This window comes from Pavona decussata, unplaced genomic scaffold, assembly GCF_977016875.1.
Source record: "Pavona decussata unplaced genomic scaffold, jaPavDecu1.1 SCAFFOLD_100, whole genome shotgun sequence".
In the NCBI taxonomy this organism is placed as follows: domain Eukaryota; kingdom Metazoa; phylum Cnidaria; class Anthozoa; order Scleractinia; family Agariciidae; genus Pavona; species Pavona decussata.
The window spans coordinates 617361-644907 of record NW_028145515.1 but is presented as its reverse complement, the minus strand read 5'-3'; the positions used below and the strand labels follow the sequence as shown (position 1 = coordinate 644907).

General features: G+C 40.6%; 2 protein-coding genes and 1 pseudogene across 14 annotated transcripts in view; 2 read left to right on the top strand and 1 right to left on the bottom strand.

Annotated features, from left to right (window-relative positions):
• LOC146472197 (uncharacterized) overlaps nucleotides 1-27547 on the top strand; it is a 60409-nt gene that overhangs the window by 8967 nt on the left and 23895 nt on the right. The window contains exons 5-9 of one of the 12 annotated variants that reach the window (XM_085119578.1): nucleotides 290-1069; nucleotides 2302-2414; nucleotides 7455-7545; nucleotides 13261-17091; nucleotides 18226-19191. In XM_085119578.1, coding sequence (XP_084975704.1) covers nucleotides 290-1069; nucleotides 2302-2414; nucleotides 7455-7545; nucleotides 13261-16931 — 4655 coding nt within the window. In that variant the 3' untranslated portion in view covers nucleotides 16932-17091; nucleotides 18226-19191. Of the gene's footprint in view, nucleotides 1-289; nucleotides 1070-2301; nucleotides 2415-7452; nucleotides 7546-13260; nucleotides 17112-18225; nucleotides 19468-27547 lie in introns of those variants that run through there. The other 11 variants (XM_085119577.1, XM_085119576.1, XM_085119584.1 and 8 more) reach the window with 11 other exon arrangements.
• Nucleotides 19679-22187, top strand: LOC146472200 (uncharacterized). The gene is made up of 4 exons (XM_085119516.1): nucleotides 19679-19738; nucleotides 20432-20845; nucleotides 21061-21180; nucleotides 21536-22187. The coding sequence occupies exons 1-4, from the start codon at nucleotides 19679-19681 to the stop codon at nucleotides 21980-21982; spliced, it is 1041 nt and encodes a 346-aa protein (XP_084975642.1). The 3' UTR covers nucleotides 21983-22187.
• Nucleotides 22314-24098, bottom strand: LOC146472199 (uncharacterized; annotated as a pseudogene). The gene is made up of 2 exons (XR_014866594.1): nucleotides 23763-24098; nucleotides 22314-23578 (listed from the first exon to the last, which is right to left on the bottom strand). The product of XR_014866594.1 is annotated as an uncharacterized LOC146472199 (transcript).

Below are 27547 nucleotides of genomic sequence, written 5' to 3'. Positions count from 1 at the left end.
GAGAGCATACTTACCTATACCCTTACACCAAGAGGGCGGGAGGGAGGAAGCCACAATCTGCAAAGAATTGCACTTAGCAAATCTGCAACAATCAGATCAGCAAAAGAAAATGTGAAAAAAAGCCAATCCATCCCTACAATCATCCCACAGGCCAGGGTCCCTCCGCGGGTCAGGTTCACCAAGGGGAAAGATCGCTAAACCCATTGACTTGAGGGTAACTTTACCTTAATAATTTCATATTTAGCCACATTAAATGTAAATAACAACAGCTTATAACTTTTGTCCAAAGGTTATGCAGATGCAATTTCCAAAGGTGAGAAAAAGCACCTAGCAGAGATTAAGTTATGTGAGTCAGCAGATCAAGTTGTAGCAGTTGGTCCCAAGCTTGCTGATGAGTACTCCCGTTATCTCCGGTACTGTCAGAAAGATCAGGCTGTTTTCAAGCTCACTCCAAGCATTTTTTCTGAATTTTCTCATGTAAAGCAAGCTACAGAAGAAAGAGCAACATTTTGTGTTTTGGTGTTTGGGCGTGGTGACAAGGAAGATTTTCTGCTGAAAGGGTATGACATTGCAGCAAGAGCAATTACTGAGCTGACTGAAAAATCTTACCAGCTTATCTTTGTTGGTGCACCAACTGGAAAAGAGGATGAGGTAGCAGAAAAGTTATGTCAGCATGGCATTGACCGTAAGCAGCTGAAGGTACGCTCTTTTAAGGAAAACAGAGAGGAGCTAGCCAGGCTGTTTTGTGAGGTAGATCTTGCTATAATGCCATCACGAACTGAGGGTTTTGGGCTGGCTGCGCTTGAAGCTTTGTCTGCTGGTCTGCCTGTGCTTGTCAGTGGTAACTCTGGTCTGGGAGATGCTTTAAAGAAAGTGTCAGGTGGTTCTTTCTGTGTGGTTAATTCAGAAGATCCTAAAGAGTGGGCCAAGGCAATCAAGGCTGTTCGGGAAAAGGACAGGGATGTACGGCTTGAAGAAGCTAAAGATCTTTGTGGAAAATATGCACGGAAATACAGTTGGGAGGAACAATGTGGCAGACTTGTAGAAAGGATGATGAATATTGCTCAAGGTATGTGCAGTATTATAGTTGTTGCATCACACTAAAACATTGTTAACAGTACATTATTAATGTACATTTATTAAATGTACTTAACAGCTTGAGTGAATAGGGTAGTTACGCCCTCTGCGGGGCATAAAGTGAGATTTATTTAGCTTCGTTAGATTGACATTTAAGATACAAAAAAGACCTGTCTGAATAACAAGTGCACTTTTGTAGGTGAATAATTATGATTTCACTCTACCTGAATAAATTTTGTGAGCAAAGAACTATTTAAATGGAACAAAAAAAATGTGCTTTGTGTGTTTCATTGGCTCTCTGTCTGTATATCCTTATAATTAAACACCAAATGAAACACTTAATATTTTATTTTCGGAAGGATTTCTGCACCGTAGGTTGCAGTGGGAAGGGTTATATCGGGAATACAGTGGAACCCCGGTAACTTGAACTCGGATATACTCAAACTCCCCGCTAACTCAAACTAAGTCCTGTTTCCCTTGGATTTGACCCTACTTTTCAGTCACTTTAACTCAGATAACTCAAACTAAATTTTGTTTCTCTTGATCGAAATTTACCCTCACTGATAACTTGAATTGTGGTTCTTGCAACTCACCAATGATGTCATCCCATTAGCTCCTCCTGTCATGTTATTGGGAAAGACACTTCTAAAGCAATTTAATTTTAATCAGTGCAACAGATCAGGCATTTCCGATCTTTTTAGTCAAACCGCATGCACTGCCTGTTAAGCTGTCACACAGAAAACAAAAAGTTCATAGTACAAATTTAGTTCATAATGTTCACATCTCAAGGCGTTCCAATTCTTTCTTTGAAATGTTGACAAAGTTTCTTTTGACCCGAATGCCTCAGGTTACATGGGACTTACAGTTTCTGATGAAAGTAAGTTTAATTTGCCCTGGGTTGTATACTGAACAGCTGATAATCAATGAACTATAAATCATTTACATGAAAAGTCGAAATTTTGATCTACCGCGATAACTGGAACCCCCTGCTAACTTGAACAGTTTTTCGTCTCCCTTCAGAGTTCGAGTTACCGAGTTCTACTGTATAAGGTACATTTAGAGTAGTCTTCAGATGGCACCTGTTTTTTGCTATTCACCAAACTTGAAGTGGCAACTTCCTTTCCTTCCTCTTGCCCCACAGAAAGAAGTTCGTGATGGTAAAATACTAGGAAATCTGAAAGTATCATGACAGTTGTTACAAGATGGCTTTTATTTGTCTGACAGGAGACAAAGAAGAGAAGCAAGATTCATTGATGAAAGGCAAAGACTCAATAACTCCCATGATTTCCCAGGCTTATCCGGAACACACGCAGGCTGGGATTCTTCACAGAGGTATAGTTTTATCATTGAATTTAACCTTTGATAGGGTAAACCTGTACAAGGTCTAGTTTGGTTGTTTTCAACTGATCTTATTTTGGTTCCAGCTAGGTCTACCCAAATCGCACCTCTAGAAGCGCATGTTATTACTCGGGCCGTAAGGCAGACCACGTTAAGGTTTCGGTAGCATTATCAAATTCTTTTTTTTCTTTTTGGGGTCGCGATGGGCTGAGAGAGAAGACTTCAGGCCACGAGTTATTGTTCTCGGTCTCGTTTTTTGTACTCGGCTGGTACGAGTTACGTTTTCTGTCGTGTTATCAAATTCTGTAAATTCTCGGTCGCGTTCTTTGTTTTTGGGTTGTGAGGAGTCTTTACAATATGCGAGCCAGACGTGCGAGGCACGAACAAAACATGCGAGGCATGTGAGGCATGAACAACTCCAACATAAACTGCTAACCGTTAAGCTAACAGGGGAGCTATTTAAACTAACCTAAGTGCTATTTAGGCTAACTGGAGTGCTCTTTAGGCTAACCGGAGTGTTTTTTAGGCTAACCTGAGTGCCTCATGGTTAGTTTGGTTTAACCGAAAATTTGGCAATTAAATCAGTCTATGACCTCGCGGGCCAAGATAGGTAAAGATGTCTCATATTTACTATAGAAAAACGATCAATGTAGAAACGGTTTCTGTCTTCAAATGAAAGGTGAATAACAAATGCTTTCCCCTGAATTTCATTTAAAAATATAAACAGCGAAACATTGAAAAACGTACAGGGATATAAATGTACGCGTGATGCGTAACATTACTCTAGATCCCTATGGCGCGTTTTTAGTGTCAAAATTCAAACTATCAATTCAAACATTCGATCCTTCAATTCAAACATTCAATCCTTCAATTCAAACATTCGATCCTTCAATTCGAATCTGCAATTGTTCGGTTCAAACTTTCGATCCTTCAATACAAACATTCAATCCTTCAGTGCAAATATGGAATGGGTCGATTCAAACATTCCATCATTCAATCCAAATATGGAATTGTTTGTTTCAAACATTCGATTCTTCAATCCAAACACCCTTTTCTTCAATCCAGAGATGCCATTCTTCAAGTTAAACATGCATTCATTGTATTGCCTGGCCTATCATTCAGTTCAAGCATGCATTTCGTCGATTCAAACATGCCATTTTTCAATTCAAACATTTGATCATTCAATCCAAACGTGCATTTCTTCAATCAAATCCTGAAACTCAAACACTACACCATAAATTCCGCGTTCAATTTCGATAGAAAAAGCTGAAATCCTGCTGTTGAAACATTCTGCACTTTAATTTTAAGATATGAAATCCAGATTATAAATTCAAACATAGTCTCACAATGTAGTTGTGCAGTGGCTCGATTCAAACATTCACTTCGGCGATTCAAACATTCAGCTCAGCAGTCCAAACTTTCAGTTCCTCTCCAGTAGTCTGGAACCGAGGGGACTCTGTAAAACAAGGATACGGACGGGCGGATGCGGACGGCGGATGGCGGACGGCGGACGGCGGATGGGGCTTTAAAAAAAAAAAAAAAAAAGAAGAAGAAGAAGTGGAAGAAAATAGGATGTTGATACGGTTAAATTTATTGGTTAATTGCCACCTTCTAAAAAATGCTAGCTTTGGCTTTTTTTAAATTTTATTTTTATTTTTTTTTAATTTGAATTAATTTTATATCTTATTGTCAGTCAAACAGCGAAAACGCTGTGGAATGTTTCTTCTCGTTTTTCAACCAAATCAGCCTGAGTTTGCAGTGGAACTCCGTACATAAGTACGACACACCATCCGGCAAAACAACACGTTCACATTCATGAACATTTACAGGATAATCTGATTAACGGGTAAAGTACTGTACAAGCTCTTGTTAAGCATTATAGATTGGAAATCGTGGTTATTGTTCGAACAGACAGATCGATACAAGTTATTAAAAAATTATTTTAAGACGTCCAAAGATTTCCCTGTGTCAGATTTGCGAACGTGTCAGAGCAATTGGATAAAACCTTATACGCCTGGCCCCAGTTGTTCAAAGAGCGGATAGTTTTATTCACTGGATAGGTTGCTATCCAGCAGATGAAATGCGTGCAAGATTTTCCCAATAGCCCTATAATTTATGGATAGAGTAGAAACATATGTCAAATTTAAGTATGGGATTGTGTGGAAAACTTGCCAAAAGGCGTTACCGGTAGTTGGAGTACATTTGCTCCGCTGGATAGCGACTTATCCGGTGGATAAAGTTATCCACTCTTTGAACAACTGGGGCCTGGTTTACTCAGCAGTGGAACACCAATTTTCAAGTCCGCTTCTTCAGGAGAAAAGCGAAACATTTCTCAGCGTAGTTGAACGCGGAGTCGATCGATCGCGAAAGCTTCAAAGCATCAACCGGTTTGTTTGACAAATTCTGCTTTCTTTATTACATTTTTTTTACATTCCTGTCTCATTAATATTCATATTTTCGATTATCCAGACATTTTATTCAAGTTCCAACGAGTCCAGATAATCGAGGTTCGACTGTACCAAGTTCACGGAGAAGACGACCCCTGAGCTGACTGGGGACTGAAGGCCGCCGCCGAGGCAACCGGAGGAAAACCAGAAACTGACCGAAAAAAACATGTTTTTCTGTCAGATAAAATAATCTGAATGTTCCAAGATGAGAAAAACCAAAATCCGCAATGAATATCAAAACCGAAAAGACGCAAAACCCGATCAAAAAAAGCCCCCATATTGCAAGGAAAATTTCGCTTGTGTACAAATTTAAAGGGAAGAAAATGACACGTTCAGAAATCCTACGCCGGGAAATCTTTGGACATCTTAAAATAATTTTTTAATAACTTGTATCGATCTGTCTATTCGAACAATAACCACGATTTCCAATCTTTAATGCCTAACAAAAGCTCGCACAGTACTTTACCTGTTAATCAGATTATCCTGTAAATGTTCATGAATGTGAACTTGTTGTTTTTCCGGATGGTGTGTCGTACTAATGTACCGAGTTCCACTGCAAACTCAGACTGATTTGGTTGAAAAACGAGAAGAAACATTCCATAGCGTTTTCGCTGTTTGACTGACAATAAAATATAAAATCAATTCAAATTAAAAAATAAATAAATAAAAATAAAATTAAAAAAAAGCCAAAGCTAGCATTTCTTAGAAGGTGACAATTAACCAATAAATTTAATCCGCGGTCCGCATCCGCGCCCGTCCGTATCCTTGTTTTACAGAGTCCCCTCGGTTCCAGACTACTGGAGTTTGGACTGCTGAGCTGAATGTTTGAATCGCCAAAGTGAATGTTTGAATCGAGCCACTGCACAACTACATTGTGAGACTATGTTTGAATTTATAATCTGGATTTCATATCTTAAAATTAAAGTGCAGAATGTTTCAACAGCAGGATTTCAGCTTTTTCTATCGAAATTGAACGCGGAATTTATGGTGTAGTGTTTGAGTTTCAGGATTTGATTGAAGAAATGCACGTTTGGATTGAATGATCAAATGTTTGAATTGAAAAATGGCATGTTTGAATCGACGAAATGCATGCTTGAACTGAATGATAGGCCAGGCAATACAATGAATGCATGTTTAACTTGAAGAATAGCATTTCTGGATTGAAGAAAAGGGTGTTTGGATTGAAGAATCGAATGTTTGAAACAAACAATTCCATATTTGGATTGAATGATGGAATGTTTGAATCGACCCATTCCATTTTTGCACTGAAGGATTGAATGTTTGTATTGAAGGATCGAAAGTTTGAACCGAACAATTGCAGATTTGAATTGAAGGATCGAATGTTTGAATTGAAGGATTGAATGTTTGAATTGAAGGATCGAATGTTTGAATTGATAGTTTGAATTTTGACACTAAAAACGCGCCATAGATCCCGGGGGAGGGTACTCAACAGATGCTTGGGAGGGGAGGTGGGGCCCGGGCGTTCAAACCCTGACCCTGTTTAAGACACAATTCTCCGATTTCCCTATCCCGTTTAAGACAGAATTCAAAATTTTCAGGCCCTTTCTAAGACATTTAACCCAAAATCACACCTTGTTTAAGACTAGAATGAAATAAGAATACACTAGTTTCTTACTGTATTTTAATGCATTGGCAATCACAATCTGTTTAAGCCATTAGGTCATGTAGGGGTTCCCCTTTTAAGACAGAAAGTGATGAAATAGATACCCTGTTCAAGACAAAACACCCTGAAAACCATAGCCTATCGGGCCGCACGTCCCTGTTAAGGTCACATAAGGGAGTACCCTACTCCCCCCCCCCCCCCCCCCCCCCCGGTCTAGATCATACCGAAAATTACAATCCGTCATTGACCCGGCGTCACATACATAATTATTAGGACCGTAAAAATGGTTTCTGTCTCTAAACAAAAGGTGAAAACGTAAGGATTAAAGCCCGGGGATTATAAAAAGCATTCGTATGACAAATGTCTTTTTCCCCTGTATTTCATTCTGACTGCAAGAAATGCAATTCTATCTGGTGGTTACTTATTGCCTCACTAGATCTCTGTATCTATCTATTTGGTAGCCTGCAAGCAAGCTCTCTTGGGGGTGGGGGGCAGGAGAGGGAAAGAGGATCCACCCCCAAGAGAGCTTGCTCGCAGGCTATCTATTTGGGGGTATTGGCGATGCTGGAGGCGGGGCTGGAGGTTATCACTGTTAAAAGATTGTAGGCTTTACGCACCACACAGTCAAATATGGCCCGAGTATAAGCTGGAAACAGCTTCTTGTTGCTTAAGTATGGGACTATGGTTGAACTGTTTTTGGTAACCTGAAAAAAACAATATTTATTTCCTCTGTAGGGGGTTACACATGTCACAAATTTCTCGCAAGACAAAGTTGTGTGAAACATTCTTAGAGAAAGCTTAGTTAGGTGTACTTTGATACAGGATGAGAGCTGTATATGTATATTCATTTAGTCATCTGCCCAAAGTTATAACTGCCCTATTTTTTTCATCCTGTTTCCTTCCTGGACAGATAACCGGTCTTTAGTGTTGAAGTAGCTAATGCCTATTTTCTCATCACTTCACCAGAGAGTCAAGCCACAGAAAAAGGCAAAAGACCGTTATATCCAAGTGGCACTCCAGTTCCAAAGAAACCTAGACTTGCAACAGATGACCATGAAGGTAAGTATTGTGTAGCATTTTCAGGGAGGGTTAACAGCCATGAATTAAAGTACTTTCTCAAGCAAATTAAGGCTCAAGCGAGATGCTTCTTGTTACAGTAAACTGCATGTAGACGTAGGGTAACATTCGCCTAACAAGATTCTTGTGTTTCCTCTCAATCATTTAAACCCCTAGGAAAAAAGGAGGCTGGGGGGTTTCTATTTCTCCACTAAAAATTTTGTTTTTAAAGTTCCTTCTTCGAAAGAGATATCAATGATAGATGCAGAAATGAAAATATATCAGGAAAGGGGAAATGAAACCACAGAGTACAATCTTGTATTAATTGCTGAATCTGATTTAATAAATAAAGGAATTTTTTATAATAAATAATGGTAATTGAACTGAGTGGAGTGCAATTTGGTCTGAAATCATACACGTGATTTCAAAATCGAACGAGCGCGCAGCGCGAGTTTGATTTGAAATCTCAAGTATGATTTTAGACCAAACTTGCACGACATACAGTTCAATTATCACTTTATTATACCTATTTTGAAATCACAGAGTATCATTGTCAATATTAATATTCTATTTTTGTTACTTCATTTTCATTTTGATGGGCTAAAGAAAGGATGCGATTTAGAGCAAAAAATGGTGGAATTTGGGAATAAATCGCACTGTTGAGAGCCAATCAGATTGCAGGGATCACCAGTGATTTCAAAATGGGTGTAATAAAACTATTAATCATCCTTATCGCTGTTATCGTCGTTGTCATCGATCATAAATAAATTAGTTGTTTGACTCACAATGTAGTCACTTAACTTGAAGATTGCGAGGTTTCAAGTGCTTTCTGCTAGTCTTCATCAGGCAATGAGGCCGACCGATTACACTTCAGTTTTTATGTCACAAAAGTTGGCTGTGATTGGTTGATTTACATTGTTGCTGCTTTGGGAAGAAATTGTCCCTCATTGGGCTGCAGTTGCTCTGGCTTCCTGTTGTGTGTCTTGATCATTAGTAGACATCCATAATGTCTATTCAGTTAGTTCTAGGGTGTAGCCTGATGAGGATGGTGTTATAATCTAGTCACGTGCTGAATCATGTAATCAGTAATCAGTGTGCAATGTATGATTTCAGTTCTTTTCTTCGTGATCATCAAAGCATGTAGATCTACAATATTCGTGTCCTTGGTTTATTACATTGGCAACAAGGAAAAACATGGCAACCTACGGGAACGTTGGGGAATTTAAGGAGTCGGAGGAATCGTGGACTCAATACGCGGAGAGACTCAAGCAGTACTTCGCCGCAAATGAAATTAAAGATGCGAAGAAACAAAGAGCTATCCTGCTAAGCGTTTGTTGAAGCAAAACGTACGGGTTAATTCGCGATTTGTTACAACCTCAGAAACTGGGCGATGTGGAGTTAAAAGAGATCTTGGAAAAGCTGGAAAACCACTTCTCGCCTAAGCCAAGTGTTATTGTTGAGCGATTTAAATTCCATAGCAGGAGTCGCCTCGAAGGGGAAAATGTTGCAGAGTTCGTCGCAGGACTCAGAAGGCTTTCAGAGCATTGCAAGTTTGGAACAACGCTAGAAGACATGCTGCGAGATCGACTCGTCTGTGGAATCAGTGATGATCGCATTCAACGAAGATTGTTGGGCGAACGGGAGCTCACATTCGAAAAGGCGGTGGAAATCGCTACAGCAACCGAAATGGCTTCCAGGAATGTAATGGATTTAGGTGGGAAGACGCCCAGCAGCGACAGCAATGTCAACAAGGTCGAAGAAGAAATTGCACCTTCAAAGTTTCAGCCAAAACGAGAGTGCTATCGCTGCGGTGGAAACCACGATCCCTCGAGCTGCAAATACAAGAATGAAGTGTGTTACAAATGTCAAAAGAAAGGCCACATGGCAAAAGTATGTAAAGGAAAGAAGAAACCACAAAAGCAAGGAAGAACGCATTTTGCCGTAGAAAGCGCCGATCAAGATGATGTCTATGCCATGTATCATTTGTCCAGCGATCGAAAGAAATCGTTCAAAGTGGATCTGGAACTTTGTGGACGGAAAAACATGATGGAAATCGACACAGGTGCGTCGAAGACGATATTAAATGAAGCAACGTACGGAAGATTGCTTGACACATTGGGTCCACTTCAGACAACAAAAGCGGCTCTAAGCACGTACACAGGAGAAAGGATTCCAGTACTCGGAGCAGTCATGGTTCCAGTAGAATACGAAGGCAAGAAAAAGAATTTGAACTCGCTAATTGTCGCAGGCAACGAACCAAACTTGCTTGGTCGAGACTGGCTCGAACAAATCCGATTAGATTGGAGCACTATCTTCCACATGCACATGGCAAGCGAGATAAACCCCCCATCGGCACTTCAAAGCGTACTTGCTAAATACCCCGATGTATTCATGGAGGGATGGGCACCCTAAAAGGTGTAAAAGCGAAGATCTACGTTGATCAAGGCGCTGAACCCAAATATATCAAAGCAAGATCAGTGCCTTACGCATTGAAAACTAATGTCGAACTTGAACTCGAACGATTAGAGCGTGAAGGAATTATATCGCCGGTGGAATTTTCAGAATGGGCAGCAATCATTGTACCCGTGGCTAAGCCAAATGGGACTGTTAGGATCTGTGGCGATTATAAACTCACAGTCAATCAAGTATCCAAACTTGATAACTATCCAATACCGAAGACAGAAGATCTTTTGGCAACGCTGGGAGGTGGTGAGAAATTCACCAAGCTAGACATGTCGCAGGCGTATCAACAGATGACCTTAGATGAGGAGTCGCGGAAGTTTACCACCATAAACACTCATAAAGGCCTATTTCAGTACAATAGACTGCCTTTCGGAGTCTCCTCAGCACCTGGAATTTTCCAGAGGACTATGGAAAACCTATTACAAGGCATTCCTAATGTCATTGTGCGAATGGACGACATCCTCATCAGCGGGAAGGATGACGACCATCACATTGCCAATCTAGAAGCAGTACTGAAGAAGCTCTCAGAAGCTGGACTGCGGTTGCGAAAAGAAAAGGTGCCGGAAGTCACCTATTGTGGTTATGTGATCAATGGTCGTGGTATCAAGCCAGTAGAAGCTAAGGTGGACGCCATACAGAATGCCCCTGTGCCTGAGAATGTTACACAGCTACGCGCATTTCTTGGAATGCTGAATTATTATCATCGTTTCCTACCAGACATCGCCACAGTACTTGAACCACTCCACAAGCTTCTTAGACAAGGTACAAAGTGGTGTTGGAAGACTGAGCAGCAGATGGCCTTCGATAAATCCAAGAAACTACTTCAGTCTGCAAACCTCCTAGTGCACTTCCAGCCAGATTTGGAACTGATCTTGGCGAGTGATGCCTCCGATTATGGAGTAGGGGCAGTACTCTCCCACTGGATGGCGGATGGAGTGGAGCGCCCAATTGGTTACGTCTCAAGATTGTTGAACAAAGCTGAGCGTGGTTATTCCACTATTGAAAAAGAGGCTTTGGCAATTATCTTCGGTGTGAAGAAGTTTAATCAGTTCTTGTACGGTCAGAAGTTCACCATACAGACTGATCACAAACCGCTGGAGGGGCTCTTTAACGAGAAGAAAGGAGTACCCCCAACAAGCCTCTCCAAGAGTGCAGAGGTGGGCCCTTACCTTGGCAGCATACGAGTACAAGATTGCCTATAAAGCTGGGACCACAAACGCCAATGCGGATGCATTAAGTCAACTTCCCTTGTCCAATATGCCAGAGTCTGTTCCTGTACCGGGAGAGACAATTTTGCTCTTAGAACATCTGGACCACACCCCGATCAACTCACAACATATCCGAGAATGGACAAGGCGCGATCCTGTTCTCTCAATGGATGGCCACACCACTGCCAGGATGTGCAGCTACACCCATATTTGAGCCGGAAAGCAGAATTAACCATAGAAGGTGGATGCGTTCTATGGGGAAACAGGGTGATAGTACCACCTCAAGGACGAGCACAAGTCATAGCCGAGCTTCCAAAGCCCATCCAGGCATATCAAGAATGAAAGCCCTTGCACGTGGTTATGTGTGGTGGCCAAACATGGATCGTGAATTAGAAGATGCAGTGAAGAAGTGTCAGCAGTGCCAACTACACCAGAAGGCCCCAGCAGAAGCACCTCTCCACCCATGGAGTGGCCTGGTCAACCTTGGTCAAGAGTGCACATTGATTATGCTGGACCTTACAAAGGTCGCATGTATTTAGTGGTGATTGATGCTCATTCCAGATGGATGGAGGTCCACATAATGCGAAGTACAACATCAGCTGCCACAATAGTGAAGTTAAAGGAAATCTTCGCGACCCATGGCCTTCCAGAGACCATAGTCAGTGACAATGGTCCCAACTTCACAAGTGCAGAATTTGAGAATTTCCTCTCAAAAAATGGCGTCAAACACACCAAAGTCTCGCCATACCAGCCAGCTTCGAATGGCCAGGCAGAGCGGGCAGTTAGAGCCTTCAAAGAAGGGGTAGAGAAAATGGAAGAGGGAACCATGCAAGACAAGTTGTCACGTTTTCTGCTTAAATACAGAACAACGCCACACACGACCACAGGGGTTCCCCCAGCAGAGCTACTGATGAAAAGAAAGCTGAGAACTAAGCTGGATCTTATAGTTCCCAACACTGCAAGTCTGGTGAGACAGAAGCAAGAACGTCAAAAACAGACTCACGACCACCATGCCAAACACAGAAATTTTGAAGCCAGTGATCCTGTGTTCATAAAGGACTTCAGTTCCCCCAAGTCCTGGCAGAAAGGAACTGTGGTGCAGACAACGGGCCCAGTCTCAGCCCTAGTTGAATTACCAGATGGTCGAGTTGTTCGACCACATCAGGACCATGTGCGGAAGAACCACAACCAAGACCCAACAACATTACATCCTGAGATCTTGGTACCAGGAGTGCTCCCCGATTGCACAACAGACACAACGCAACCGAGTGGTCCAGCCGAACCGGTCGTGAGTTCGCCTGACACACAAGAGGCTAAACTATCACGCCCAGTCCGCAACCGTCGTTTGCCGGAACGTTTCAAGGACTATGAACTTTAGAAAAAAAAATTATGTGACATTACTTATGAACATTGATTAGCAATCAACGAGAATTATTGCGTGACGTACATTGCGTGAAAAACATTAATGATTGGTTTTGTTACGCTTCAGTTCAGCATTGTTTTCTTTTTGTGTGTGTACTCTTTTTGTTTAAGTTTAGCAAAAATCTTAAGGGGGAGGAATGTTATAATCTAGTCACGTGCTGAATCATGTAATCAGTAATCGGATATCCCTGTTGTGCAATGTATGATTTCAGTTCTTTTCTTCGTAATCATTAAAGCATGTAGATCTACAATATTCGTGTCCTTGGTTTATTACAGATGGATTCTTTAATGTGTGTGCCAAAGTAAGTCTCGATCAATAAAAGTTCCCCTTGATCCAAAGCTGATAGTGGCTGGCTTTGTTGGTATGCACTGAAACGGTGGAGGTCAAGGCTAAGAATTTTGTTTTTAACATATCGAAGCAGGAGATTGGAACCCACTAGCCAGAAGCTGTCAATTGAACATTGTTAAAAGTGTCATAGGCTCATTTCCTGTCTAAGACTCATTGTTTGTTTGTTTTTTTATTAAGAGCCCTGTTGTGACGGTTTTTTGTTAAATGAATGAACTCCATACATTTACTCTCTCTCTTGAAATAATCTTGATTGTTACTTCTTTTTAATTTTCCCAGCAGTAACCGACAACTCAGTTGTTGTGAAGTTGCTCAAAAAAGAATACAATAGACGGGCTAAGCTGAGGCCGCTTCTTTGGGACAACACTATCCAGCTACCTCTTGAAGATGTCTACACAAGATTGAAAATTGTTTCAAGACCAAAAGCAGGTGTTCAAACAAAAGGGAATGAGGTGAACGCACATAACATCTTCGAGGGTCTTCACAGAGGCGAGTTTGTTGGGCAAGCAGAAAGTCATGAGCAGAACATCCTCAGCCTCTTTAACATACTCAAGATTGTTCCACAACCAGAATGTGATGAGGTGAATGTGTATGACATCTTCAGGGCTCTTAACAAAGGTGAGGATGTCATGACACTTGTTGAGGGAAACCCCGGAATTGGCAAAACGACATTTTGCCTCAAACTTGCTTATGACTGGGCAAATCAAAACACTGCAACAACGTTTACCTTTCCCAAATTCGAACTTGTGCTGCTACTAAAATGCCGCGACATTGATGGTGGTATAATGGACGCCATTATTGAGCAACTTCTGCCAAAGGATATTAACAAAAATATCAAGGAAAAGCTACTGGATTTCCTGAAGGACATACATAATCAAGAGAAAATTTTAATTATTTTGGACGGTCTGGACGAGCTTCCCGAAAAATCAAAGCATTTTGTGGATGAACTTCTTCACAGAAGAATTCTGCCGTTTTGCTATGTCCTGGCCACGTCGCGGCAAGAGAGAGGAATTGATGTGAGGAAGAAGTTTGTTTTTGACATTCTTTTACAGATCGAAGGATTCACTGAAAGCGATGCTTTCGAGTATATCAGGAAGCATTTTAAGAATGTTGGTCCAGAGCATTCATTGAAGGGTGAAAGGCTCATTGAAGAAATCAAAGAGAACACATTATTACATGCCCTTCGAAGTAATCCACTAAATCTACTTCTCCTGTGCGTTGTTTATCAAGACTATGAAGGAAAATTGCCGTCTTCCCGTACTGAGCTGTACCAAATCATTGTGCGGTGCCTTTTGAGAAGATATTGTGCAAAACACAATGTAAAGGCCCATGAAGACGACAGGGATTTAGACAAGCAATTTAAAAAGGAGCTCCTTGCACTTGGAAAACTAGCTTGGAAATGCCTCCTGAACGATCGCCATAGTTTTCGTGAAGACGAATTGAAAGAATTGGAAAAGAGAAATGACAAATTGGTAGCACGTGGACTAGGCCTTCTTTACAAGGAGGAAAGCTTAAAAATGTTGAATCCGCAACATGAATACTGCTTTCTTCACAAAACGTTCCAAGAGCACCTGGCTGCATTATATATTGCGCACAAGTTACGAAGAAACAAGTTTAATGTATTTGAGCATTTGGACTTTAACTCTTTGGTAGAAAAATACCCTCAAGTGTTTCTATTTGTAGCTGGGATGCTAGGTGAGGAAGCAAATTTTCTGTTTAGTCAGATTGGTGAAAAGCTGCGTAGCTTGGGTGACTGGGACTGGCATGGATGCAGTGAGGCGGCAGCAGATTACTTCGTTAAAAGCTTCAGTGAATGTGGAAATGCTGAACAAATGGCGGGTGCTCTTTTTTCCTTCATACCTTTTCCGTTGGACGCACATGTTAAGCTTACTGGCTTTGGTGCCGGACTTTCCACCGGCCATGCCTTTGCCCGTGTGTTACAGGCCTGCAAAAAGTTTTCAAATATACAGAAGCCTGTCACACTTAACTTGTCTGAACGTTCTGTCAAAGGACTGTTTTTGAAATTTAGTTTTGTTGTCGACGTAGGAGATGTCCTGAAATCTTGCTCACAGCTTAGGACGATGAACATTTCTTTAATTGAACTTACAAAAGAAATAGCAAATGTTCTGTTTGAAAAGTTGTCAACAAGTAATTGTTTATTGTCATTGAGCCTTGCAGTGCAGCAGAGTATTTCTTGTGATGTAGCTGTCATCATTGGTAAAGGTTTGGCTGCAAGCAAGAGCTTAACCAAAGTGATGTTCACATTGTCAGGAGAATGGCGTGAAGCTTGGGCTGCAGCTCTTGAAAAAGGATTATCTGCCGATTCACCACTGACATCTGTTGTTCTCAGAATTCGTGGCTTAATGAATAAGACTGCTATTCAAGCGTTAGAAAAGCTTTTATCAAACAAATCACTGGCCTCTCTGTCCCTCATCATTTGTGGAGATATGCAAGATCTATTGGCTGCTGCTCTTAGCAGAGCACTCACAAGACAAACCATTTTGAAGTCTCTTGATTTATGTGTTGAAGGAAGACTGAGCTTCTATGGTGCTAATTTAATACAAAGAGGTCTGATGGAAAATTGTTCTCTGAATGATTTAAGAGTATCTGTTTTCGGAGAGCTCCCTGACAACTGGCAGGCTTTAGTGGAAAGTCTACAGACAGCTAAGAAGTCACAAGTTTCTTTGGGTTTTCATCCAGAAATCTGCTGTCAAGTGACGTCTAATCAGGTGGCTCATTTTCTTCCAGTTTTGGTGGACAAAGGGTTACTTCCAGAATATTGCTTAACAGTCAACCTTTGGGGTGAGCTGAGCTGTGAAGGTGCAGAAGCTTTATGTGAAACCTTGATGGGTACCCCACTGTCTCACCTGACTTTTAATTTCCGTGGAAAATTAACCGATAGTATTGCTAGTTGCACGACAAGATGTGTCAATCTAAACAAAACATTGTCTTCCGTAAGTGTCAACATTTGGGGCAGCTTGGCTAAAGAGGAAAGGAATCTCTTTCAAGGAATTTTAGACGAGAACCCAGCTGTTACGCTAAATATGCTAAATGTGCACGACGTGCATTCACGTCCAGATGAATCAAGTGATGATCCCGATCCCGATGTCTGTGTTGACGATCTTACATCATTCTCAACGCTCATTACCCAGCTGAGAAATACCAGAAAGGAAAAGCTCAGTGTTGAAATGTTCCTCTCCAGGCGAATAGATAAACATTCGGGTTTATCTGATGCTTTGATGGCAAACACATCATTAAATTCACTTACTTTGACAGTAGATGGATTTTACCGCGTCCTTCGTGACCCGGTAATCAATGTGGTTTTGGGTTTGCAGAAAAACACATCATTGAATACACTCACTCTGAAGATGAACGAGTATGATAACTCCAGAGAAATGTTCTTGAGTGAACTGGTCAGGGGTTTGAATAGTAACAGATCATTGAAGGCACTCACTATGATCATTAACAAGTACGGTAAGGGCCAAGCTCTCTCTGAACCCGTACCTTACATTCTTTACACCTCATTGAATGCATTCACTCTTACAGTTAACAGCTACGGCACCTTCAGCAGCGGTAGGATGCTGGCATTTTTCTTTTCGACCCCATTAAGTACACTCACTTTGACAATTAGCAACTACAGCGACATAATTGATGACTGGGAACGTGGTTTGGGTGATGTTTTGGCAGAAAACAAGTCTTTATCTACACTCAATCTAACATTAAACATCTACGTTGAAGGAAGTGATGACTTTTTACCCAAATTTTGGGACATTTTAATGAGATGCGAGTCGCTAACCATACTGAGATTACGATTGAATGACCAACGTGTAACCCAAGGCAGCCGTGGATACGACTTAAGTAAACTGGTGGTAAAATCCAAATCACTTTCCTTGATTGATCTAACTGTCAGCTTTTATGGAGTGCAAGACAGTTCGTCAGCAAAAATTTGAGTTGTGGAAAGCAGTATTACTTCTGAAAACGTGCCTATGCACCCCAACTGTGGTTAGCGGTGCTAAACGTTGGTGGCCATTTGACCTGTCCATTTGCTGAAACAAGACTGTGGGCCTGTCTGCACATGAGTACGACGAAAGCGGAGATGTCAATGCAAATGTAAGCACAAGAATCGTCACGCATGTTGTAACAAAAAGCGGGTAATTGCCTGCGTGCAGACGTCTCATTTTCTTTTGCTTTAGGCGGAAAAGCAAAGGAAATATTAATTGGAGAAGTTTGCATGCAAGCTAGCAAGGATTTAAGTAGCAATGAACGTGAAATCATGCATTTTATTGCCATAAGACTAGATGGGAATTTGAGGACAATCGAGAATATCACAAATGTAGACAACTCCCCGGCTCTTGTGTTCTCAAATAACCGTTGTGTCGTATGTAACACGGCATCAGAGGACAGAAGACAGTATAATGTCCCTGTGTGACCAGAGTGACAGCTATAAATTATTTATGCATTTCACGGAATCTTCTGTTTAAGTCGTTTACCTCTTTTTTGTTTACGACACGAACACATCGAGAGGAAAGTAATTTAAACCAGAGGAATTGGCTGTCACACAAAGAAATGGTGCTGTCCTCGCGTTTCTCAGTCTGCTGCCCTGTTATGTAAACTCGGCATTACAATGTGTGGTTTTGTCTGCTTTAATATGCTCTATGTTAGAAGTCAGGCCCTAAAAGGAACAACTGAATTAATTTTCGTCTTGTTTGGAAAAAGGCGAAATCTACCAACTATAAATAACTTGTGAAAACTAGAATTTATGGGCTTTCAGCTTTGTTACTGTGACTCGTATGCTGTTAAAGTTGACTGAAAGAATTTACTTCTCAGAAAGCAGATTTCTCTGTGACATTTTAAGTGTTTTTGTACACTTTCATGCCCGCCCACTCGGAGGGTCAGTCCACAGTACTTACCCTTACACTTTTGCTTGATTCCAAATGTGTGCTTGGCTTATTGTCAGAAAGTACACCAGTTAGTCTGAAGTAAGGGCTTCATACAATTAGGAACTCGTTTTGCAAATAAAGAGTCTTATTGAGTCATATCGAACTTTAGTTGTTTTACCACAAATATTCAATAGTTTATCAGGGAATTTTTGCTTCGTGTGTTGCTCATTCAGAAAAGAAAGCAACAAGGACAGAGCAGTCCTTTCTACTAAAACTCTGTGAAAGAGAAAAGCTCAGAATGGACGCCATGTTGGTGTCAGATGAGATTACAATTTGTCTGCTACTTTGTTTTATTTCTCTGCAGCATGTGTCACTGCATGGACCACAGGACGCCCAAGCTCACGAAAAGAGAAAACGAGATCAGCGTGACTCATGTTACTTTTATTTGGAATCAAAGATTCTGTGAACAGGGACCTTTAGTTCTTAGAATATCATTTAACACTGATCAGTCAAAGGAAGAAGCGAATGGAAAAGGAACGTGAGTGCTTAGCAATAGGAAAGGCAAACACGTCCTTAATCGTTTAGCCACTAATATCAAAGAACAAATTCTCCTATATTGTCCCAATACTTCTCTTATAAACGTTCTCTGGAGAACTTATTAAAATATCAAGAAAATTTACCTTAAGTGATCATATCCTTAATTCTCATAACCTCAGGGGTTGAATAAGCATTGATATTAAAAAGAGAAATTTGATGCTGATCACTGTTAGGGCTTAAAGGGTTAATCTTATAATTTCTCTCCAGTACGTTTATAAGAAAAGCATAGGGACAAGATAGGTGAATTTGTTCTTTGATATTCGGGGTTAAAGAGTTAATCTTTTACCTGTATTCCAGTGGTAAAGCCCCTGATGTCACCATAGCAACGACCATTGCCTTGTCATATTGTACCAGTTGTTGCTATGGTGACATCATTAGAGGGTCACGGTGGTACTGATCAACGTTCTTGTTAATTTTTGACTACGTGAAATCTCTGAAACGTGGTTATCCAAGATTAGCCTTTTTCGCTTTTGTTATGTATAAAAGTTTCCTTAGATTTATAATTGTTTAGGTAATGTTATTTTAATGTTTTTACCATTGAGGGTAGCAACGTGGATCATCGTTTTCTCTCGCCACGAAAAGCACACAATATCAAATGTGGGTAAGAAGCCCAATTTGATTTTGGTAAAGAAATTTTAAACAAACAGCATGTTGGTCATTTTTTAAAGGTAACTACAAGATTTTATCAACAGGCAAAAAAGTCGTGACCATCTTTTGTGACACAGCAAACAGTGTAAGTCGAAAGTGCAGCAGACTAGTTTTTGTATATAATTAATTAAACCTCACGATTTCTTAAGGACTGAAGAGATGTCACCACCTTGTACAGATTAATAAACAGTACTACAGGAAAGTACTGCTCAGTAACATCAAATGTGGGTAAGAAGCCCAATTTGATTGTTAATTTTGTAAAGAAATAAAAAACATACAGCATCAAAGCAAAGTACTACTCAATATCATCAAATGTGGGTGAGAAGCCTAATTTGATTGTTAATTTTGGAAAAAAAACAGCATCAAAGGAAAGTACTGGTCAATAACATCAAATGTGGGTAAGAAGCCCAATTTGATTGTTAATTTTGTAAAGAAACAAAATAATAGAATCAAAGGAAAGTGTTGGTCAATTTCTGTTGAGGTGGCACGATAGGATTTCATGAACAGACTTAAAAGTTTTCGGCATAGAAAAAATTAGTGCAGGTGGAAAGCTCTGCAAAATAGTTTTGAATATGATTGATTTAACCTCACGATTTCATCCAGACTTACAAGATGTCACCATCTTGTACAGCGTAATAAACAGTGCTGAAAGAAAGTACTGCTCAGTAGCTTTCATTTGAATTCTGACGTCAAACCAACACGTTGGTACCAATGTACCACACGAACGGTAACGGTTGAACGTACAGCTCGGTAGCTTTTCAACTTGAATGGTTATAGTTAAGGTTAGGATCCACGGACTGAAAACTTGGAACCACAGTGACATGACATAAGGAGTGAAAGGCTTGATTAAATTCATTCACTTGAATTCTGGCTTGTTTTCAGTTTGTAAATGGCCCTAGCTATAACCTTCATGTAAGAAAAATTTATGTTAATGCTTCCCAATTATATAACAATGTATCACGCCTTATTGTATTCATAGTAAATTTATGCTTTGGTAAAGAATGGCGTTCTCCTGCGTCATTTGCAAGGAACATTTCAAAAAGAGACTTGCTGAGATTAGTTTTGTAGCGTGGTGCAAATATTTTTTGATTTATTCAAAACAATGTGTAAATTTGTACCTTGTTAATGTAGATGAAATATACTTTGCTGTTGAGCGAGAACACTGAGTTTATTATCCTTATCATTTTACGGAATGGGGTTGTATGAACTGGCCGTTTCAGGTGTCGCCTTTTGTTGCTGTGCATGTGTTTTGCGCATTGAATGGTCTAAGAAACAAGGGTTTCGGCGATGCCTAATGCTGAGGTATTTTTGCGCGTGTTGAAAAGGCAGAAGAAGCAGTTCAACAGCTCCAGGTAACTAAGAAGCAGCAGGCATTGGTGGAAGAAAAGACCAGAGACCAGGCAAACTCCAGGCTTTGGTTTCGGATGAGAACTGGGCGGATAACTGCATCAAAATTCAAGAGTGCCTGTCACACTGATCCCTCATGCCCATCGAATTCGTTGATCATGGGTATATGCCACCCAGAGATGGCACGTTTTAACACAGAGGCAACCAAATGGGGATGTCAGCATGAACGGGCAGCTAGGGAAGCCTACAGCTGCTTTCAAAAAGAGAGGCACAAGAATTTCACTGTGTCAGATTCTGGTCTGTTTGTAAGCACTGAACATCCTTACCTTGGAGCATCCCCAGATGGGTTGGTGACCTGTGAATGTTGTGGTGCTGGCGCATGTGAAATTAAGGTATTATATTTTTTAATATTTCATCCATTTTCTTGATAGGAGCCGAATACATGAAGAGGGTTGGCCAGCATACACACTTTTTTTTTAAAACATAACCAGGGTGGCACACCTCTGTCTGGCAAACTGAGTGGGTCTGACTCATTTAATTTGACCCTTAATATTTTTGTTGCTTTGTTCAACAATTTAAGGACTCATGTTAGTCTCACTATTTTTAGTGCCCATTTTGTCACAAGAATGATGATATTTCCACCTCCACCAAGGACAAAAATTTCTGCTTGGAAGAAACAGCTACAGGAGTGCATCAACTCAAACGCAATCATCAGTACTATTACAAGGTAATACAACAGTTAAAATTCTTCAAAATGAAACCTTGGTAACCAAAACACCACATTTTCTCAGATGTGTGGATTAGTGAGACTGTTCTGATGTTGGCTATTTTATTGTTACATCAGTTTATAGATAATAATAGAAATAATAATAATAACAATAATAATATTTAATATTTATATTATGCATTTTCTATAAAAATTTATCTCATGTCTTAATTCTGGATACTATCTTGTATTAAGAGTCCCAACACTTTCATGTACGTTAATAATTATATTCGTGTTTAACCATGTAGGGTTCCATTAAACGTTTAAGTTAATAATATTATTATTATCAATTTTTGATTCTTGTTTGTTTTAATAGGTCCAGTTACAGTTGATGTGTGCAGATCTGAAGTACATTGATTTTGTTGTTTGGACAGAGAAGGGCCTGTTTATTGAGAGAATTTTCCCAGACGTTGACTTTTGGGAACAAAATGTTCATAAAGCAAAAGAGTTTTTTGTGAGAGGAATTTTACCTGAGCTCATTGGCAGATGGTATTCAAGACCTGCCACATCTGCAACACAGGGGACTTCAGATAGTTCTTCTTTGGAAGGAAGCAGTAGTGATGGGCTGCATGTTCAAATTTGTTATTGTAGAGGAGGAGAGCATGGACAAATGGTTGGATGTGATAATGAACATTGCCCATATCAGTGGTTTCACCTTGAATGCCTCAAGTTGAAAGCCTTCCCAAAATCAAAGACTTGGTACTGTCCTGAATGCCAAAAGCGTCGCAGAGGCAAATCTATCCGAATTCAACGGACTGATTAGAATTCCAGACCTCCTAAAGGGGCATATTTGTAAAAATAAACCCACATTTACAAAGCTTAAGGTTTTTAAAGTTGGAAATGCATATACTACAATGCATTTGTTGTAATTTTCATCTTCTGATCAAATTTTGCTCTCTTGGTTGACAGTAAAATTAGTACTAAACTATTAACTCTCAATCCAGATATAGGTACCAACAAGAATTTTATTACATTTTTAATACTTGTAAAAAAGAAAACTTTTACAGTCATGAATTTTTTAACTTAGTTTTCAAGCACAATATGACAAACTATTTAATTGTACTTTTTTACAATAATAACTTATTACTATTGTAAAGATTTCTCAGAATTAAAACTGTCTATTCAAATGGCACAACTGAGTCACACAGATTAACAAGTGCGCAACAGCTTGTCACAATCTTATCTAGGGTAGTTACATCCCCATTTCTAACAGTTACAAAGTCAATAGGTTGAGTTGCACTTAGAATACTGTACTTTTTTCTGATATTCCCAATAACCCTCTCCACATGAATCCTAACATTAGCAATTCTGCGAGTTTGCTCCACTTCGATACCACTTAGCTGTTTTTTGCCCTTGGTGAATGCAGGAATCTTGATAGTTGAGCAAAATAGTCCCACTGATTCTTGAATGTCAAAACCCCTGTCTGCCAGAATGACATCTCCTGGGGTAAGGTTATCAAGAAGCCCACTATTCTCTGTGAGGTGCTTGTCACTGACTCTCCCACCCCATCCTTCAGAAATGAAACTTACAGTACCTTGGGGGGTGATTCCTATAAGATACTTGACAGTATTGTGATGTTTATATGAAGAAAATGTTTGGGCCCTTGCAAGGGGATTCAAAGGGCGGTCCAGGAAAATTTCAAAACAGTCAATAATAACAACACAGTTTGGACAATGTTTACGAAAGTCCATTGGAAGGGTTTTGCGAAGAGCATCCCTATCAGGCCAGATGATCAAAGGTTTGAGCCTGATATAAAGAGCATCAACCACCTGAAGAAATGTACGGGATACAGTCGCCTCACTGATACCCCCAAACCTGTACCCTAAGTCCCTCCCTGACAAATTCAACCTCATGCGAATTAAAGCCAACAACAATTTCTGAAAAGGACTTAAAATCCCTTTGGATGATTTGAATTCAAGAGTTGAATTATTTACAAAATTAAATATACACAGCAACAGTGACCAATTTGGAAGGCCAGTGTAAAACAAAACCTTGTCATTGTCCTCTCTAAATGAATCTTCATTCAGTGAGTTTAACTTTAACTGTTCCTTGAGGAATGAATTTTCCTTCTCCAATCCAGCTATGTACTCGTTTGTAACTTCCGTTTGGCAGTCTTTGCTCCTGGACTCCTCAACATCAGATGGGCTTGAAGCATTTAAATGCGATTTCTCTTCAGTGGACTGATTGAACAGTTCCAGTAGGGCACTAGCACAGTCACTCCTTCTTCGCTTTTCAACCCTTTCCTTCGATCGTTCATGTCTTTTCTGGCTTGATGCTGACACTCCATGGTAATTATACCCAAGCTTCTGACTGGGTGCCCAATCTGGGCTGGTTGTTTCGTAAATCGAAGAAGGTTTACCTACGAAAATGAGATAACGAAAAACTTCTGTCAGGACAAAACCAGAACGAAGCCAAACGTGTATGAAGGGAACACGTGCACGTGTTCAGTATCAATAACTTGTCCCTATGTTTTACGAAAGCAACAAGAAAGCGATCATTATACTTCGAGACCGTAATACTAAAGCATGCAGTGCGCTACTTACCTGATATGAAATGGTCACCACAAACTCTTACAAATTCGCCAGGATCAGCGGCAAGATCTTCCCTTTCGAATCCTCGCGAGCCAAGTCGCTCGACGTTCGACGCTCAAAGCTTGTTTTTTTACATTCGATCTTTGCACGATCGCGGGAAGACGGTAATAGCCTTTGTTCTTTTCTCTGTTCGCACGATTGGAGCAGCCAAAAACCGCACAGAAGTTCACCATAACGCAAATAAATCAACAATATTTTCCACTCGCTTTTCAGACACACGTGCGATTTGTTTACAAGCTTGTCCTCCAGTTCGCAAAGGCACGTGACGTGACGTCACATCTGAAATGGGTCTATTATAGGAAATTAACGCGAATTTTAAAAATTCACGTTAATTAAGTCGCGTTAATTTTGTAAACGTTAATTTCCGCGTCATTAATTAGGTATTATAAAGTAAATAAAGGGAGAGGTAAAGAATTGAGCATAAGGGGACAGAAAAAAATCGGAGCCCCAGATGGGATTCGAACCCACGACCCTCCGTGTCGCTCTGTGTCCTCTTATGGTCGATTCTTTGCATCTCCCTTTATTTCCTTTATAATACTTATATCATACGCATAGGTTGATTAATTAAGTGGAGCGTTAATTTCCGCGACCTTAGTTTCCATTATTTTCGCCCCAAATTCTCCATACACTCTAGAAAGCAGAAAAAACCCTTTGTTTTATCAGGGTGGTGATCCGCCGGTACCATGGACGCTGAAGAACGCCTGTAGTGGCCAGATTTCTTTGCTACGTTTGGGGACATTTCCAGGAACATTGTTGCCCTTCAGATTTTTACACTTAGTGTTAAATAAGTTTGTTCCTGTTGTGTGAACAAATTCTGTTTCTGGTGTAAGTTGCGTTAACTTCCCTCATTTTGAATTTTTAGCATCTCTTTCGCGTTAAATTTCTTTATTGGATGGTAATTTTCCCTATGATTTAAGTCGCCTTAATTTCGAATACCTTAATTAACACAAACGTTAATTTCCTATAATAAGGTTGTTTGTTGGACTATTTGGCCGAGAGATCATGGGAAGTGTTGCAGTGTTATTCGAAGCCAGAAAGAAAATTTGCGATTATCATGCATTTTTAGGTTTCAATTTGGAGAAAAATGGCATAGATTGTTTCTTATTCTCAAACAATATTGCACCAGGAGCCTAATCTCGTACCCAGATCTCCCACGGTTAGGCAGAGACATTCCCGAACCGACGACTGAGATCGGGGTACGAGATTACCAGGAGCCCATCGACGCGCTACAATGTTATGATTTTAGCTACTTTTGCTTTTGTCAGTGAAAAAGTGTAGAAGGTATTCTGAGGGGCTAAGTTGCCACTCTAAGGGCTCGTCCCAGAGTAGCACCCTCAGCTACCCTGAAATTTCTAGGGTACCCCCCCCCCCCCCACCCTCTCCAGGAACTTTGAAATATCTTTTTTCGACAAAGCTTGGAAATATTTATGGGAAGCTTAGTATTATTTCTTGCCATGCACGTGTTGTTGAAAAAATGGGCTCTCTACATACTGAAGCAATTTAACGAAGGAAAATTTTGGCCGCCAAGCACCATTCGACATGCACCATTTACAAGGTGTTGCATGGTTGGTCAAGAGGACAAAAGAGCGAATAACAGGATAATGCTCCCAGCCCTAAATAAAAAACTACAGCTGCATGCAGGTCATAAGGGTCCAGTGAAAAAAGAGCTTTTGAAAGGTGCAGATCTACTGGAAGTTTTTCAATTTCTAATATCTTCCCAGTGGCAGATAGCGTTTATCATAAAAAAGGTAACTCACTCATCCTCTTAGCCCCTCAGTGAGGCATAACGTGGCAACCATCCCCTGCTATCTCTCCCCGGGGGATTCCCTATATAAACTGTGCGCCCAAAGGCTGTGGTTTTTGAGCCGTTTGGTCTGGAGTACGTAGGCCATAAACCAGTTTGGTTTAAAAGTCAGAATGGGTAGGGTGTCTAGAAACCAGGTCTGAAAATGGGTATGAATTTTAGTGGCAGGTGTGAAATAAGGTACTGAAAAATTACAGTAGGGCTAGGATTTAGAGAACACCGCCGCATCCCCCCCCCCCCCCCCTTCTCCCTCTCCACATCTCTCCCCGGGAATTTCGTTTGCTTCATATCTGGGGGAACTGAGGACTTTGTGGGGAATTTGCAACAACTGCAAGTCATTCGAGGTGGGTGGGGGGAAATGTGGGGACTTAGATTTATGAGGACCTGACCTGTGGGGAATTTGCATCACAAACAGCGAGAGAAAATTGGGAACAAGTTGTCTTTTAAAGTTTGGCGGAGAAAAGCGAAAAGGTATGTGTTAAATCCATTTTTTTTTGTGTGCATAAAATAGGCCATACAAGCTGGACCAATTGGAATTATCGCGAAGTAGTGGAAGTAACTGGATCTTATATTTTCAATTGACGTCTTGAGCTCTTAATGAGTGTTTATCTTCCCTACCGGGTGGTGCTGTGCCAGAAAATTAATCCCCACAGGTGGGGAAATACAGGGACTTTGAAATGCACAATTACGAAATCCTTGCCTTTCCCGGGGATTCACCAACCTTGGGAAAACCGATGGCAAGTGCATATTGTTCGCATCTCTGGGTTTGGTTTCTACGGCTTTCTTTTTCTTTCTTTTTTTTTTCTCTCTCTCTCTCGCGGTGTCCACCTTAGTGTTTTTGCGGTATGCGTTACCATACGGGGTACTCTTAGAACATGGCTGAGCCATTTGAACATGGGAATTCACTTATTCCAATGATGTTTAGCCTGTGTACAGCCGCCCCCTCCCCTCAGGAATAAATTAAAGATGGAGGCCAGTGGTAAATCGGCTACTGATTGGATGAACACAATGTGACCTCCAAGTGGTTGAAAGACAGACCTGCTGATAGTGGTATGAAGACATGACTCGGGTACACAAGGGAAGCCGAGTACCGCCGAGGAAAATTATCTGAGTCCTGCAGCTATTGCATTTCATCGAACCTTACACCCATATCCTGAGTCAAAAGTAAAATGGTTTGAACTCATAAACATTTTTGCATATTTTTAAATTAAAGTTCTCAACTTTTACATGGTTGGAAATGCTGCAATAATTTTGTTGTCTTCAATATTAAAAATAACAGTTACACAGTAACATGGAGCTTTCCTGAGTCGTGAGGGTGGCTGTACACAGGTAAATGATATTCAGCTGCTACCTTTTTATCTCACCAATAACCTGTTTCGTGCATGGTGCGCACATTCCATGCTTTGCTTTGGACCACAGAAAACTCTCACTCACGCTCATAGCGTCCCTCAGAAGGCTTTGGCCGGTAGTAGTCATCCTGTCGGTTGGTTGGTTGGTTAGAGCTTAAATTGACAAGGTCTGTTCTTGAAGCCTTATTGTAGCGGTTTCCGTATAACAGAGCTCTTTTACAAGGTGGCGTAGTTAATCCCATTTTTCCCCAAAGCCTGGCCGGTCTTGTTGGACCTGTCAGGAACTTGAACCACCGTCGGCATAGCTCTTCAGCAAGGCAACAGCCCAGGTCAGGAGCCAATGACTGTCTGTCTCTGTTGTATTGTATTCCTTGATTGAAAAAAAATTTCCCGAGTAAAGTTTATTTTTAGAATGACTTTCTAAGCGAGAAGATATGATGTATTACAATTTAACTTTCATTTCTCTTCTTAGATTGGATAATTAAACTGTGGGTGGTCCGAAGGTCCCCTGAAGACTGGTTGACTCCGAGGCTTAGGCACTGTTTATATGGAAGGAGGAGGATCCTAGCACAAGGAAGATCCAA